Source organism: Montipora capricornis, chromosome 12 (assembly GCF_036669925.1).
Source record: "Montipora capricornis isolate CH-2021 chromosome 12, ASM3666992v2, whole genome shotgun sequence".
Lineage (NCBI taxonomy): Eukaryota > Metazoa > Cnidaria > Anthozoa > Scleractinia > Acroporidae > Montipora > Montipora capricornis.
This window is the reverse complement of record NC_090894.1, coordinates 7,001,778-7,016,575: the sequence shown is the minus strand read 5'-3', so window position 1 is coordinate 7,016,575 and position 14,798 is coordinate 7,001,778. Positions and strand designations below refer to the sequence as shown.

At 39.1% G+C, this 14,798-nt stretch overlaps 1 protein-coding gene across 1 annotated transcript; it reads right to left on the bottom strand.

Moving 5' to 3' along the window:
* Positions 1 to 1,456: 1,456 nt before the first annotated feature.
* On the bottom strand, positions 1,457 to 2,523 carry LOC138027386 (adenosine receptor A2b-like). Its single transcript, XM_068874962.1, has 3 exons — positions 2,084 to 2,523; positions 1,624 to 1,803; positions 1,457 to 1,479 (listed from the first exon to the last, which is right to left on the bottom strand). The coding sequence occupies exons 1-3, from the start codon at positions 2,487 to 2,489 to the stop codon at positions 1,457 to 1,459; spliced, it is 609 nt and encodes a 202-aa protein (XP_068731063.1). The 5' UTR covers positions 2,490 to 2,523.
* Between the last annotated feature and the right edge of the window lie 12,275 nt (positions 2,524 to 14,798).

The following is a 14,798-nucleotide window of genomic DNA, read 5'->3' as shown; positions in this document are numbered from 1 at the left end:
AGGAATACATGTTCAAAATTACAATGAACATATTAAGCTATTTCCCAACGAAATCAGCTGCAACATGATATCAAAATTCGCGTTATTTTAATCAATCCTCTGCTATTTACGGTAAGTAAAGCCTTTTCACTCCACAAAAAAGCGCCATTTCTTCCCGTTCATGAAACTGGTATGAATAGCATTTAACTAATCAAAGCACAAGAAAAATTTATCCTCACGAGCTGAGGTTTTTAAAGACTTTCATCAGAAAAATCAGAGAAAACCGACTCGCCGATGAGTTTCGTTGTCCAAAGCCAAATCCAGATTTTTGAATCCTGTAACGAACATTACGTTTCTTTACTAAAATCCAAATTGGAGTGGATTCTTAAGATTCTTAAGATCAAATGCGGACTTCTTTGGTTATGATCCCTGCGTCCCTTTAGGGTTACGGACTGCTTTAAAATCTACGAGGCGTTCGTCAACGAGAACGCTTCAAAAGAAGAATATCATTGGTTAAAAGAGGAAAACTAATCGTGCTGCACATGCGGCAAGTATTTTAGCATATATTTCTGGGCTCAATGGTCCAAACTGCATTATGATACATTAGAGAAACACGCACCTTTAATGAAAAAGAGAGACAGGTCAAATCATCTTCCCTGGATCAATTTAGAGATAAAGAAAGTTATGCATCTGAGAAACAAGTTGTGTAAAAAATATCGTCGCTATTCTATTGTTGACTCATGGGACCACTACAGGGTTCAAAGGAACTTGCTGACGAAACTAAAGCGAATTTCAATCAAACGTTTTTGCACTGATTCTGCAGCTAACGCAACCGCGCCAGGTGGTTTCTGGAACAGACTGAAACCTCTGCTTCCTACTGCAGGTAGAGACTTTTCCAAGGAGGACATTCACTTAATACATGATGCATAATACAGGGAGGTGAAATGTATTGATCCAAGGGATCAAGTGAATAAAGTCACCCCCTCGTAATTCTATGGTTCATTTTGCCGCGCCAAACAAAGTCAAACGACAGCTTTCAGTAATCCAATAACGCAATTTATTTTGACACGTATGGCTACAATACAAATTAACAAAGATAGAAATAACGTGGATTTTGAGACAATTTACCGTTTCAGTCAGTTTATCCCAATACCACTGAGGTTTAAAAATTTCTTATTTAGGATCCTTTCATTCGCTTTGCCAGATTTTAGGTTCGTGTGTTCACAAGTTTGTTTTGCATCTGGCCATGGAAGATGTTTATTCTTTTCAATTACAACCTCTCCCAAGGGGTTATCGCGCATAGCTTTTAATCAATGAAACCCTGCGTTTTCAATCAATCAATCAATCAATCAATCTTTATTTACTTAAACACCATATCAATTCAAAGCTAACAGCTTGTGGGGTCGTGTACAAAATTGCAAATTAGTGATAAAATGCTCAAAAGTATTAAAACTACTTTCAAGGGAATAAAATAAAATCATTCCTCATAAAATAGGCATTCTAAAATTTAAGAAGACATTTAAAAATAAACGAAATTCTCAGATCTATTGTCAATTATTTGCGTAGCTAAAACGTTGAATCTTAATTTTATTGTGCATTTTTCTGCACTTTCGGTTTTTAGTCCCATTTTAAAACTCGGTATACCTTTTGGTATCCCGAGTAATGAATTAGACGAATATTCTTTTACAGAATTCCTGACTTCTTTGATCTTCCAAAAAAAAAGAGCAGGATTCAACGATGAGTTTAGGAAAATCAGCGAAATGGTAATTTGCCTGGCAAGGTAAATAACTGGGGATATTCCCAATGCAGTCGTAAAGAACGCCACTATAATATACGGAAAATAACAAATTGCTAAAGTCACCTGCAGCAACAGTGCACAGTTGACAGCTTTTCTATATCGGGCAACGTTTAGTGGACATGCTTCGCTTGGTTGGACGTGGTCCCTCATTTGATTTTGAGAATACCTGCGCAGAGTAAAAAAAATCTTCCCATAGGACAAAAGTGAGATTGCAAGACAAACTGAACCGGCTATATAACCATACCATAAGGACAAGAGGTAATCCACCAAGTGTAGTGTTGAACCAGCAATGGAAAAAAAACCAACAAACGATCAAAAGTACAAAGGTCCGCTTTAGGGTCACGACTTGTCTGTATCTGAGGCGCAAAGTGTGAGCGAGAAGCCTTTCAACTGCTATGGCGGTCATAGTAAGGATGGACACTACGCACAACATATTTCCGTTCACATAAATGATGCGATGAACAAAGAGGCAAAACTTCATTTCCTCTTTCACCACGGATAGCCAGTGAGCAAGGAAAGTTGGCTCTGCCAAGATGCCAACAAAGAGATCACTTGCTGCCAAGTTACGAAGCAAGAGTTTGGAAGGCGGATGAAGAGAAGAGTCCTTGCCTAGCGCAACTAAAATGAGGAGATTTCCCACAAATGCAGTGACCGCTAGCAACATGTTAATCACCACTATGCATATCAGTGGAGTATGGGAAGATTCAGCCATCGCCACGGAGCAAAAAAGTAGTTCGTCTGGGTTCTTCATCATCTGGTCTGTCGATTTCGACCGTCTCTTTGACTCGACGGCAATTTAATTGGGTCTTTATATGATGAAAATCTTGGTTTGGTATTGGATAATACAACATGAAAATTAATCATGAAAGTACCTCGTTTTAAGTAAATAATATCGTCGTACTGTTACAGAAAAGCAAGCAGCAGCTTTTCTGGCAATCTATCAATGAGCGAACCACAGAAATTGAAATTTGCGCACGGAACTGAAAAATTACACTTTTATCTCTTCCTGACCAGCTGCCGGATGCTTTGGCATTGGAATCAAGATCTTCTCCTTAATTTCCGATCGAGCACAAGTCTATAAAGACAGGATTTTATTGAATATCTCCCATACTACCTTTCGGCATTGTCGCGAACGCTCTTACGCTTCTTTTGGACAACCTTTCCCGAAACAGCTGTATACAAAATCCTTTAAATGCGATTCTAGAAACTACTTATTCAGTCGCTTTAGCATGTGGCCTTTAAATGGCGTACAAGCTTCCAGGGGCTCTCAATGTGACTGAAATTACTTAAAGGGTGGAACTTACTAATGTTGACTGATTTATGTTTAAAACTAGTGAGTCCTTCACGGATTTCCTGTCTTCCTTAATAGTCTGGCAACTAGGGTTTAACAAGGAGTTCAAGAAAATTAACGTCAGAGAAGTTAGTCTGGCAAGATAAATAGCCGACGAAAGCTCTGCCATTAGTCAGTGATTCGTAGAATCCTTGCTGCGTCGTACGAAATTTATATAACACAAACATGCCGGGCTATTAACGGCCACAGTTCACTCTTTAGACCTCGATCTTTACGGTTGTTTCTGTATCATGCAATGTGTAACCGATGCATGTGGTTGGATTGGTTGGTCGAGGTTGTGATGTTGTCAAATGTCTTGATTAAGACGTAGAATAAGGCAAATTTTAAACAGGGAGAAATGTGAAATTACAAGACAAAGCAAGGCCACTATTTGCCCAAACAGTAAGGTTTTGTGTGAGTCCACAAAGCAATAGGTTGAGCCGAAAAAGACAATTAAATTTAAAGGTGGACTTAAGGTTATCACTTCAAAAAGGTTCTTAGCTGTTCTTCTCTGGAAAAATATTGCTGAACGTAACCTACGAATTTACGAGTTCAAGATCCAAAGTTTCTACATTGGTGCCAGTGTGTCTTCATAAGGGGTGACCTCAGGCTGGAACAGGCAAGAGTACTCTATTGAGCAAGGCCTAGTGTCCTTTTCGTTTTAGCGAGATGTAAGTACGTTTGAGGAAAAGGCCGCCCTCCTGACAGTTTAAAAAACCTTGAATGGAGTGTGTCAACTTCCAACCAAAGGTGTTGATGGCACCTCTGCAGCTGGTTCGTGATGCATATTTAAAATCGCATATACCATGCAATTATATGGATCGTGTCCAACAAGGCGGTGTTTTCATTTTTGCAATGTAAAAAAAAAAAAAAAAAAATTGGTGCCTTTTTAAAACGTGTACCAAGGCTTTGTTTGATTTGTTCAGAGATGAGTCAGTCCGTTGTTTCCTCGGAACAACATGATCCCAGGGTCTATAGCAAAAAGTTATGACTAAAGGAAAGATCACATAGGTCCGCCTCAGGATTTCAGCTTCCCCGAATCTGAGGCCTGATAACAGAGCCAGAATTCGTTAGAATACATTATTTGTCCGGCCGCATAGAGCAACGCCCCGTGGGTAGCAACAAAACTGCCAGGTTCGTTTCAATACAGACATCCAGTAAACAATAACAAGAGACTGTGCCACGATCCCAACACATATAAATCAGGTATCGCAAGGCTACAAAGCACAATTTTGGAAAGCGGATAATGCGGAGTCTCGTTAAATTCGACGAAGGTGAGAAGATTTCCCGGCAATAAAAGCATTGCGAAACACTGTCACAACAGAACAGAATATTCAACAACAACGTTAATATATAGATTTAGCCAAGCCTAAAAGCGGAGCAGAAGCAGAAGTGATAGCATGAAGCTGTGATAGGAATAACATATAAATTTGAGGGAAAAATAATTACACGTGTACAATCAAATAAGAAAAACTACGAACATTTACAAGCGCTAAAGAAATCACTATAAATCATACCTATTTCCCCCGTCAATCAGTGTCTTAAGCAGGATTCGTGCCTACAATTTGCGTAACACCTGGAAGATGTTCTACTTGGATAAGCTGGAGAACTAACCTCGCAACTTCAGGAAATAGGCCAGGGAAGAAATCTTTGTAAGGATTCCCGGATAAAGTACCCTATCTCGGATTTTCCAAAAGAAACGCTACCTATATTATAGAAAAATCCATTAAAGATGATTTTTCCATAACCTCATTCCCTTTTATAGTATATGCACATTTCTTTTATTAAGTACACAAGAACTTCTCCATGTTGAAAGAAATAACCTTGGAGCAATGTGTAAGAGAACCGTCTAATTCTACGCGTGGCAGAGTTTTGAGAGACGTTCTTTTATAGAATTCATTTTGCTGCATCAATGATATGTTTCATTGGCCGGCCCTGCATGGCCTCGTCGGAGTTGGTGGCAATTAGGATTGTCTATGTATGCATTTATGTAAATGTGCAAATGCTTATGACAGAGCGCGAAAAATAAATCTGCTTCTTTATGATTATTTTGTTCATTTCATGTATCTTAAAATCATCTCATTTATCTCTTAGGACTCTGATATAACTTGAACTCGCTAGTCACAAGTTTTCAGCTGGCTTCAGTGATAGTTCAGTTGGTAAAGCAGCACTGAAGTGCAGCATGTACAATGGCATGGTCAATGGTCCAAATCCCGTTCAAGAATGGATTTTTCAGTCAGGCTTGGCTGTAACTCTTCGAGTTGATTACCTATAGCTGAGATTATCTTTCTAACTCTGTTGCAGAAAGAAGCGTGAGTCTAGGTGCTCACGGCGACTCATTACGTGGACTGGGCAGTTTGTGAAAATGTAATTTGCCTCTTGTTTTGCAGTCTACCAAGGAGTTTTCGGCGATTATATTTTATTTGCTGACGACTTCAAAAAGCCGTAAATTTCGAACCCTGTAAAAGAAATATGCAATAATGAAGAGTTATCCTTTTGAGAAAAAAAGCTATCCAGAAGACGCTAAATAAGAAACCGATTCCGGTGATGACATGCAACGAGACTCCTTTCCTAAGAAAATAGAAAAAAACTCACGCTTGATTTTTTTTAAGTTGTCAAAGCCCAAGAGTGCGTAGACGATGTCTAGGGTTTAAAACATCAAAGTCCATTGGTGTCTTTGACGTAATTAGGACGGTTCTTAGCATTTGAAAAACCTTGAAAACACCGCCAAGTGAGAAATGTTGCAAAACGAAAACTATAAGAAACAGGAGGGACGTATTGGTTGCAGTAGTCTATGGGTATATTTACTCAACTTAATCGCTTGAATGCAATATTACAGGGAATTCAATTGCCAATGACACAGCAAATGTCAAAAAGCTTGAACCCGGCTGCAGCCTCTGTTTTCTCAACGTAGAGACCATCATGTACAACGGTTATTTTGTGATCACTTTGCAGTTTTTAGAGAACAAAACCCATAGACTAACACGTTCAATGCAAACAAGAATGCAAAAATGGGATTTTCGCTTGTAGACAGGGACTGACGAGATAATAGATGACAGCTGTCTGTCGTGCAGACATGTCAGTATATGTATATTCGCCCATTTAATAGGCATTAGATAAAGAAAATACATTTTGTTTTGCAATTTGAACACTTACCCCACAAATTATTTTAGTTATCTTTTTGGAATCAGGTTCATCAAATCGAACGAACGTCCCGAAAGGCAGGATTTTTTTCAGTTGGAAAAGGCATCTCTTGTAGAAACGTGCTTAGATTAAGGAAATTGCTATCCATTGACTGAAGAACTTTAAATAAATTCAATCCTATAGTTTAATCCACAGCATTCATTTGGCGAGAAAATAGAAGTCTGTTAGCTTTAATCCGGGAGATTAATTTTCTCCTGTTGAAAAATTGTTCACTTTCTATAAATTCTGTGGATATTGCTTTTGTTGACAATGCACGGCGAGTGGGCAATATCATGCTAGTAAACAGACAACAGGGAAACGAGGTAGCCGGTCAGCGCTACTGCCGCTCCATGAAAAATGAGAACCCCGAGAGCCGGAAAAATAATATACAAAGCGAATGACTAACTCTACTTTTAAAAGTCATCAGTGATAGTTTCGTAGAGTGACCGATAAAAATAAGACAAACTTCATAAAATTCAGGCTAAGTTCTTGTATACGAAATTAGGCGATTTGAAGAATCAGAATAACTGCAAGAGGGTTCTTGAAAAGTAAAAACCATATGGCGGAAAACAAGAACGCACGAGCAAATATAAACGAATCTTTGTTTGCATTTTTGCCTTATTAGCATAAGCCCGTCGCTTCAGTTGTAATCTATCTGCCAAAAAAAAAAAAGAAGGCAACTGAATATAACCTAACCCAACATAGCGTGCGGGCTAGTCCAATCCAAATCCTATTAAGCGACTACGGTGTGTTTCTCACATGACGTTTGCGACTTCATTTTCGTCGAGTTTGGCGAGTGCCCTTGTAGTTGACAGTGAAAGAAGTGAATAGAAGAACCCAGGGAGGACCAGCCAAATTTTTCTCCCGCCAACTAGAGCTGGGGGCAACGAAAACAAAGCACACATGAACAGGCACGTTCAACACAAAAAATGCACAAAATTGTATGTGAAAGGCACTGAACAAGAATGAAAAAGGCCACAAGTTGGTCTGTGGCAACTTTCAAAGGTAGAAACTCTTGTTGTTATCGTTGTTTTTTTTTTTTATTAAGTCTTACATTTGTCCAACCTGCCGAAAACAAATTAACTACAAAATTAACAAAACAAAACAAAAATCAAGGCGGAAAATATTAAATCCGAATTTCATTAAAAAAAATTACAGCTACACTGAAACATGGTCAAAAACATCAATCACAAAAACATAAAAAAACTTAACAATACTACCGGATTTTCTTTCTAAATTTAGCTTGGTGCATTGAGAAAAACTGCAAGTTTCCTAGAGTCCGTCTTCAGCAATTGCACTGTGCTTGGCAATGTGAACTCGGCATCATTCTCGACAATCCAAACCCTTTGTTTACTTGGGCATTTTGACTTTGTTCGCCCACATTTTTATCGAGTGCTTCGACTTTCTTTGCCACTATTTTCTTTAACTGAAGAAGGAAATCCTTCTTTTTCAACAGTTAGTAAAACCAGATGAATCGTTCTCGCTCAACTTATTTGTGCCTTGATTTTAACCAGCCAATTGGATCGTTTGTTTTCCCTCACCGTGCGTTGTGAGAATTTTCTAATCAATCACAAATAAAACATGTTTTATCACGCAAGTAGTCGCTATGTTATAAAAAGAATTGCTTCGAGTTATGGATGCACTTGGGAGCTTGCTAAACACTCGAGAAGCTAGAGTCGCACTCGGCTATTGCCTCGTGCTTAGCAACCTCCTGCGTGCATCCATAACTCGGTATACGCACGCTAAGCAGGAACCAACTATTAATTGCATAATGAGCTACCTCTGAAACTTTTAGCGCGTGCGCAGTTTACGAGATAATATCTGAGCAATGACGCTTTCAATTCGCCTTTATCACCCGGCGGCAATTTTGGAGTCCTTGGGGAATAAAGGCTTTGTCTTTGCATTGTCTTTGCCCGTCCAGCCTCACATTGAATGAGAGGTTCGACGGGCAAAATCTTTTGTTTGGACATTGAGAGATATGGGTCTATATTCGAAACTTTTTTAAAGAATGTACGGGCTCATTAGCGCTCTGGCCCCCCAATAATTTATCGGTTTTGAAGGCTAAAAGCTTGCTCGTTATTAAAGCCAAAAGGCTTAAAATTGGAAATTCAGCTTGGTTAACTCTTGATTGCATGATCGATATCCCTTCTGTGAGCAAACTCGTATTTTAATGAGAGAAGATGTAAACAATGACGTCAGCAAGGATTGCCTTTTATTGGTCACGTGATTTACTGAAAGGTATTTACCGGATACCCCTCGGGAACGAATGTTACTACAACCTGTATGAAAATTAAATTAATAAATCCTTAAAAAGTGAATGCAATCGTTTATCAATGTTTTTTATCTATTGTAATATCATGGGTTTTAAATTCTCATTTTAAGAAAAGCAATGTTTATCTCTACACGTGATTTTTTCTCGCCACTTATCATTTTTCTACGACGAGTCCAAGTTGGGAGAAAGGCCCAATGCTTAAATCGGAGGAAAGGAAAGACTTTTACTCTGCTTGCCACGTAAGCTAAGGATAAATAAATCATTCAGGAACGAGGATACTGGCATTTTAATTATGTTAGGGAGCGATTTCAGTCGGAAAACATGTTAAAAATTATAATGAGCATTGGCGATTTCCAAACGAAGTCAGCTGCAACATCATACCAAAACAGAATTCGCGTTATTTTAATCACTCTGCTATTTAATTGAACCCTTTTAAGTTGACAAAAAAGGGCCACTTTTTCCCTTGCATGAAACTGATCTGAACCGCGTTTAACTAATAATAAGGAGAAAACAGGAAACCGTATTTAAAAGCTTTCATCAGCAATATCATGGAAACCGACCCATGGATGCGTTTCTTCGGGAAAAGCCGAATCCAGATTTTTAAACCGTATAACGGATTTAGCATATATTTCTGCGGTACTGTGCACAGGAACAACGTGAAATCACCTAATTTGAGATTTTGACGACAACGGGAGCATAAAAATGTGCATCTTTCATTCGCTATTATTTCATTTTGAAAGCGTAAAAGTACATTTGGCAAGGGGTCTTCCAAGACATGACAAAACTGATCAGCGGTAAGTATCTTTTGCCTGTCATGTCACCTAGAAATGTTTAATTCACGGATATTGCTAGAAAATCGCCACTGCTATAGAAATATAACCATAGAGAAGATATCTCTTTACAAACATTGCTTTTATTATTTAAATGTGCCAACCACAGGAACAAAAGAGCCCTTGTTTCGACAGCCAATGAAGATCTGGTTGGCACATTAATGACAATAGGTGACGTCAACGACATCTTCCCTATACTTCTTCCCGACGGAAACTTACATTGACAAGCTAAAGATATAAGTCCGTAAGATTAAGGAAATAGGCCATTCTCTAATTTTCATTCTGAAAATGAATAAAGTGTCAAAATCGGCTCTTTTGGTAAACATTCTCGTCACTAGAGCCTCGGATCGATCTAAGGCCGTGGGAAACTCTATGCCGTAGAGTTCCTATAACGAAAAATTGGCTATTTCAACCTTACGTCGCCTGCTCACTCCTCGTACTAACATGAATGCACCAGTAAGAGAGCCTTTTGATTGTTCTTCACGAAAACCCATAAGAAGACACTTTGCTTCAGGGTTTCCCAGAGCTCTTCTCTCCCCCAGTTAAAATCTTACTTTTCATTTAAGTCTGCGCGAAGAGTAAGGTTGTTGGTCATTCCGTTTTATAATATGTATATCTTTTATTTTATTTAAGTGTCTTTAATTAGCAGAAATGCTAAATAGCTATTAAAGGGTTGGTTGATCGATTAATTAATTGTCAAAAGTTTACAAGCACTCCTTGTGCAAAGCATTGGAAGAATAGGTTGAAAGCGATGTGTTGCAGGACGTAACTTTTAAAATGGCAGAGTTTTGTGATGGTTTCTTTTACAGATTTCCTGACTTCTTTGATCTTCTAGCAATATATTACAGGATTCAACGACGAGTTTTGAAAAATCAGCCCAATCATAACTTCCCTGGCAAGATATATAGCAGGGGTTACTCCCAATGCAGTCTTAAAGCTTTTGTATTATAAAATAACAAATGACTAAACAGATGATTGTATGAACGGATACATATGCTCCTCGTAAATCAGTGAACAATACAAGACAATTATCAGTTAACGTCTTACTTTTCATTTATGTCTCTGGGAGGGCTGGAGGTGTTGGTCATTCCCTTTTATAGCATGCATATATATATATTTTTTTTATTTATTTCTTTATAAGTGTCTCTAATTAACAGAAATGCCAACCAGCTATAAGAGGGTTGATCGATCGATTAATTGTTTGTTAAAAGTTTACAGGCACTCCTTGTGCACCATATTGGAAGAAAAGCCTGATAGCGATGGGTCGGAGAACTTGATAGGTGTTTATCCCGCGTTGGAAAGTGATTAATAATTTATCTCAATTGACTTTCTTATTTTAACTTTCCGTTTTACAAGCGCTTCATTTTAATTTTTTTTTAAATGCGGCTATGAAAAAATAAATCATTTGGATTTTACGGTCCGCCATCACTCACGTTCAAAAGTGACCGATTGAACCTCAGAGAGTTGGATCTATTTATTAATTTATTCATTTATGTATTTAATCGCTTTTACCATAATTACAAGACTAAGATAAAAATGCATCAGTCAAACAAATAAAAGGTACAAGAGATGCTGGTGAGGGACACACAACAGAGCGAGGCTCCAAATTAAGTGTGCCCTTAAGGGACATACACAAAAACAGACTTAACAAACATTATGAAAAATATGAAATGTGAGAATATTAAAATTCTTTCCCGCAAAAGGACTCAATAGCAGCAGTTGCCAGCTAATAGAAGATTACGTGACCTGCTGCATTTGCAGCAGATTGACTTCCAGGTGTTAAAGTTAGTAACGTCATAATTTGTACAAAAAGCGGCAGAATAACGTTGCAATACATGAGATTTAAACTGATTAAAGGAAGTAAAAGTGCGAGTAGATTCAGGTGGAATATTCCAGAGTTTAGCAATACAGTTAAAGTAACTGAATTAAAAGAGCTTTGTGCCGCACTTGGGAATTATTAGTACGTCTTTATCAGAGCTGTGACGAGTGAGGCGATTGCCTTTTGGCTTGACGTAATTATCTATGGGAAACGTGTAGTGGCCAGCACGACACTTAAAATAGAAAGTTAACTCTTTCACTTCATGTCAATATGCTACCGGCTTCAAATTGAGGCGAGAAAGGCGTTCATGATAAGAAATATCCTGCTGCCAGTGCGTGTTCAAGATGAATTTTGTTGCCCTGCGTTGAAGACTCTCTATTCTTGTGATACTACCTTTCGTACTAGGAGCCCATCCCTCACTAGGATAGCCAATAAATGATCTTCCAAACCTGAGATATAGTAATTTCCTATGGTCTATAGTGAATGACGAAAACACAATTGCGGCCCAGAAATGGGAGCATCCTATTTGTCTTAGCTAAGATAGAGTTAATATGAGTGTCCCATGTGAGGTCCTTCGAGATAGTCAAACCAAGATCTTTTACTTGAGAGACGTGTTTAAGTAAACTGTTGTACAGCTTATAATCAGAACGAACTGGGAGACCCTTACGTGTGACAGTTAATACCTCACATTTAGAGGTGTTAAATTTAAGGTGCAAATTAACGCTTCAGCAGTGGAGACTGTCCAGGTCCTTTTGGAGTGACTCTCAATCCTGCAGACTTTCAATGACACTGGAACACTTTGAGTCATCAACGAAGAGTGAGATACGATTCTGTATCACCGGCGAGAGATCATTCACATCAACTAAAAACTGCAGAGGACGAAGAATACCGCCCTGAGGAACTCCTGATGGAACTGGAGAACGACTTGAGGTGAAACCATGGAGCAAGCGCCGCTGGGCGCAGCCACCTAAGTAGCTCTCGAACCACTGCAGAAGTTTCGCGCTGACACCGTGCTGGGAAAGTTTCAGAAGGAGCCCATGGTGGGAAACGATGTCAACAGCCTTTGCGAGATCCAAATACCCAATGTCCGACTGCAAGCTCTTATCTAGAGATACCCCAATCTCGCGATAAAACGCCAGCAGTTGGGTGACTGTTGAGCGACCCTGAAGAAACCCATGCTGAGAGTTATCGAAGAAAGGACAAAGAAACTCCTTAAGATGCTTAGATATGCACCGCCTTTTTGCCTTTCTTAAGAACGGGGACGACAAGGGTATCTATCCATTCGATGGGTAGTTTACCCTCCGCAAGAGATAAATTAAGGAGGGCGCAGAGAGAGGGCGATATTTCCCTTGCACACGACTTTAGCACGATTGTAGGAACACCGTCTGGGCTCGGAGCCTTGCGCGAGTCTAAAATGCACTGTAGAGCTTCTTAGCGGCACGTTTAGCGAACTGTTTCTTCTTCAGCAGATGCCAAACTTCCTTGTCAATCCACAGTGGTGTGTTTGAATCCCTAACTCTATCCTTGGGAATATTAGCATCAATAATATCCCAATGGGCGGATTTCCAATTAGACCAGCAGGCGTCAACATCTCAATTACATAAAGTAAAGTAAAGTAAAGTAAAGTAAAGTAAAGCAACCATATTTAACGTCGATAACTCGTAACAGTAATTCAACTGACAAACCTGAGGTCGACGGTGCGCTCATTTTACTCCCCCCTCTCCATCAGTGTTCCGTTTTACGGGTATTTAAAGCTACTTAGCTACACGGAAAGGAAAGAACTCGAAACAAGGATGCGAGATCCGGGAATCGAACTCAAGACCTCTTTCACCAAGGCCGCGTACTAACCGACTGTGCCATCCTTAGTGATAGCTTAACTCTGCATAGTTCTCAAGTCAGCTGATTTGATTGTAGACACAGCGAGCAGGCTTTCTCAACCGAAGTGGCATGGCAACAAAGTCAGTAGGTCGTAGTCCTGTTGCGGGACTCCCTCTTACCCCGCCCTGAAAATGGGCCTGGAACCCAGGCGGGAAAAGGGAGAGTCCTGTATTACTTGCAAGCGCATGCTCGGAACGACGCCATTTTTTCCCCCAAAACTGGGGAAAAAACCATATTTGGAAACAGATTCCTAATTTGGGCATAGTTTATTTCGAGTGTTTTTGTACTGAAAACATGGCGGATAATGTGAAAGGAAATTTGCCGGAGGCATTTGATTTTGCATTTGAGAAATGTCAGTTTAACTTTGTGCCCAAGGCGGAAAAACTTCATGCTATCCAAGCATTCGTTATCGTTAATGATGTTTTTGTTAAGGAAGCAACAGGAGTTGGCAAGTCTGTTTGTTACGTTGAAGTTCCTTATGTTTGTGATTTTCTTCGATCCGAGTCCGATGTTAGTTCTAAATCAGTCCTTCTAATCGTGAGTCCCTTAAAAGCACTTATGGAAGATCAGATTTATGACATACGAAAGTGTGGAATTTCGCGCCTGAAACTTCATGGTGAATTCCCAACTGAACATGATTTTGGCGCAGAAAAATATCAAATTTTGATATGCTCTCCCGAGAGTCTTTATGAAGAATCCGTGCGAGAACAGCTGCTGAAATTGCAAAAAAATATCGTACGCATGGCTGTTAACGAGGCCCACTGTGTGTTACAGTTGTAAGTATAAAACTGTTGGTTGTGGATGTGAATCGTTCAGCAATGACTACTAAATCTCCGGCTGGAACTCTTGTTTATTGATCATTACTTCTCTCGATCTATAATTTCTAGTCATATGATGACCGCACTGATCCAGTGTATTGATATTTGAGGTGCACAGTAATTATTGAAACTGTCATTCCATGTTGTCTTAGGAGTTTAGTTTAGATACCCTATGTAATTATATAAAACAATTAGAAAAAAAATTAAACGAAATTGAATCACGACCTGGACTTTTTGTTGTTGATGATAACGTAACTGTTCCTAATTTATACATGTATATGCACAGTCAAACATCAATTATCCGCACGTTGATTATCAGGATTTTTTGTTTTGTCAAAATTTGTTCGTGAATATTAATAAATGAGGATGTTCAAGGTGATTTTCCTTCCACTAAAACCTTGAAAAATGTAATAGTTAAAAGCATTTTTCCTTCTGAAACGCATTGTTAGGGATGTAGTCAACATGTTTACAAACAGTACTGATGATACCTCCAAAAAATACATCATCAGTCAGGTTTGCAGTCCTCAGAGTAGACTCAGAGTGGTCATTGCCACAGTACCTTTTGGGATGGACTCCCAAGTCATTATATCTCCCAAGTCATTAGATCTCCTTGCAGCCTTTTGAATTATGCTCAGGAATCTGGCAGGTGTGGGAGGGATGAGACACAAGCAGTAGCCAAATTATATTACTCAAACAAAGAGTTTGGGATCTGTTCTTCCAAGTTTAACAGGAAGACAACAAAGTACCAATCTGAAATCTGTGATCTTCTGAAAATGAGGTTCTATGTCTGAAACAATTGAGAATGTCATTGGCCTTTACTTTTGCGCTATTTTGATGGAGAAACAGATGCAAAGCAGGAAATTGAAAGTGTGAGCATATGTATGTAACTGT

Bases quoted from the DNA above. Each gene is read 5' to 3' on its own strand.
- LOC138027386 (XM_068874962.1), bottom strand. From the start codon at position 2,489: ATGGCTGAATCTTCCCATACTCCACTGATATGCATAGTGGTGATTAAC. The intron at 1,804-2,083 runs GTTGGTTTTTTT...CGTATATTATAG, and splicing joins CTTTGTACTTTTGATCGTTT to TGGCGTTCTTTACGACTGCA. The intron at 1,480-1,623 runs GTATACCGAGTT...CTTAAATTTTAG, and splicing joins ATTACTCGGGATACCAAAAG to AATGCCTATTTTATGAGGAA.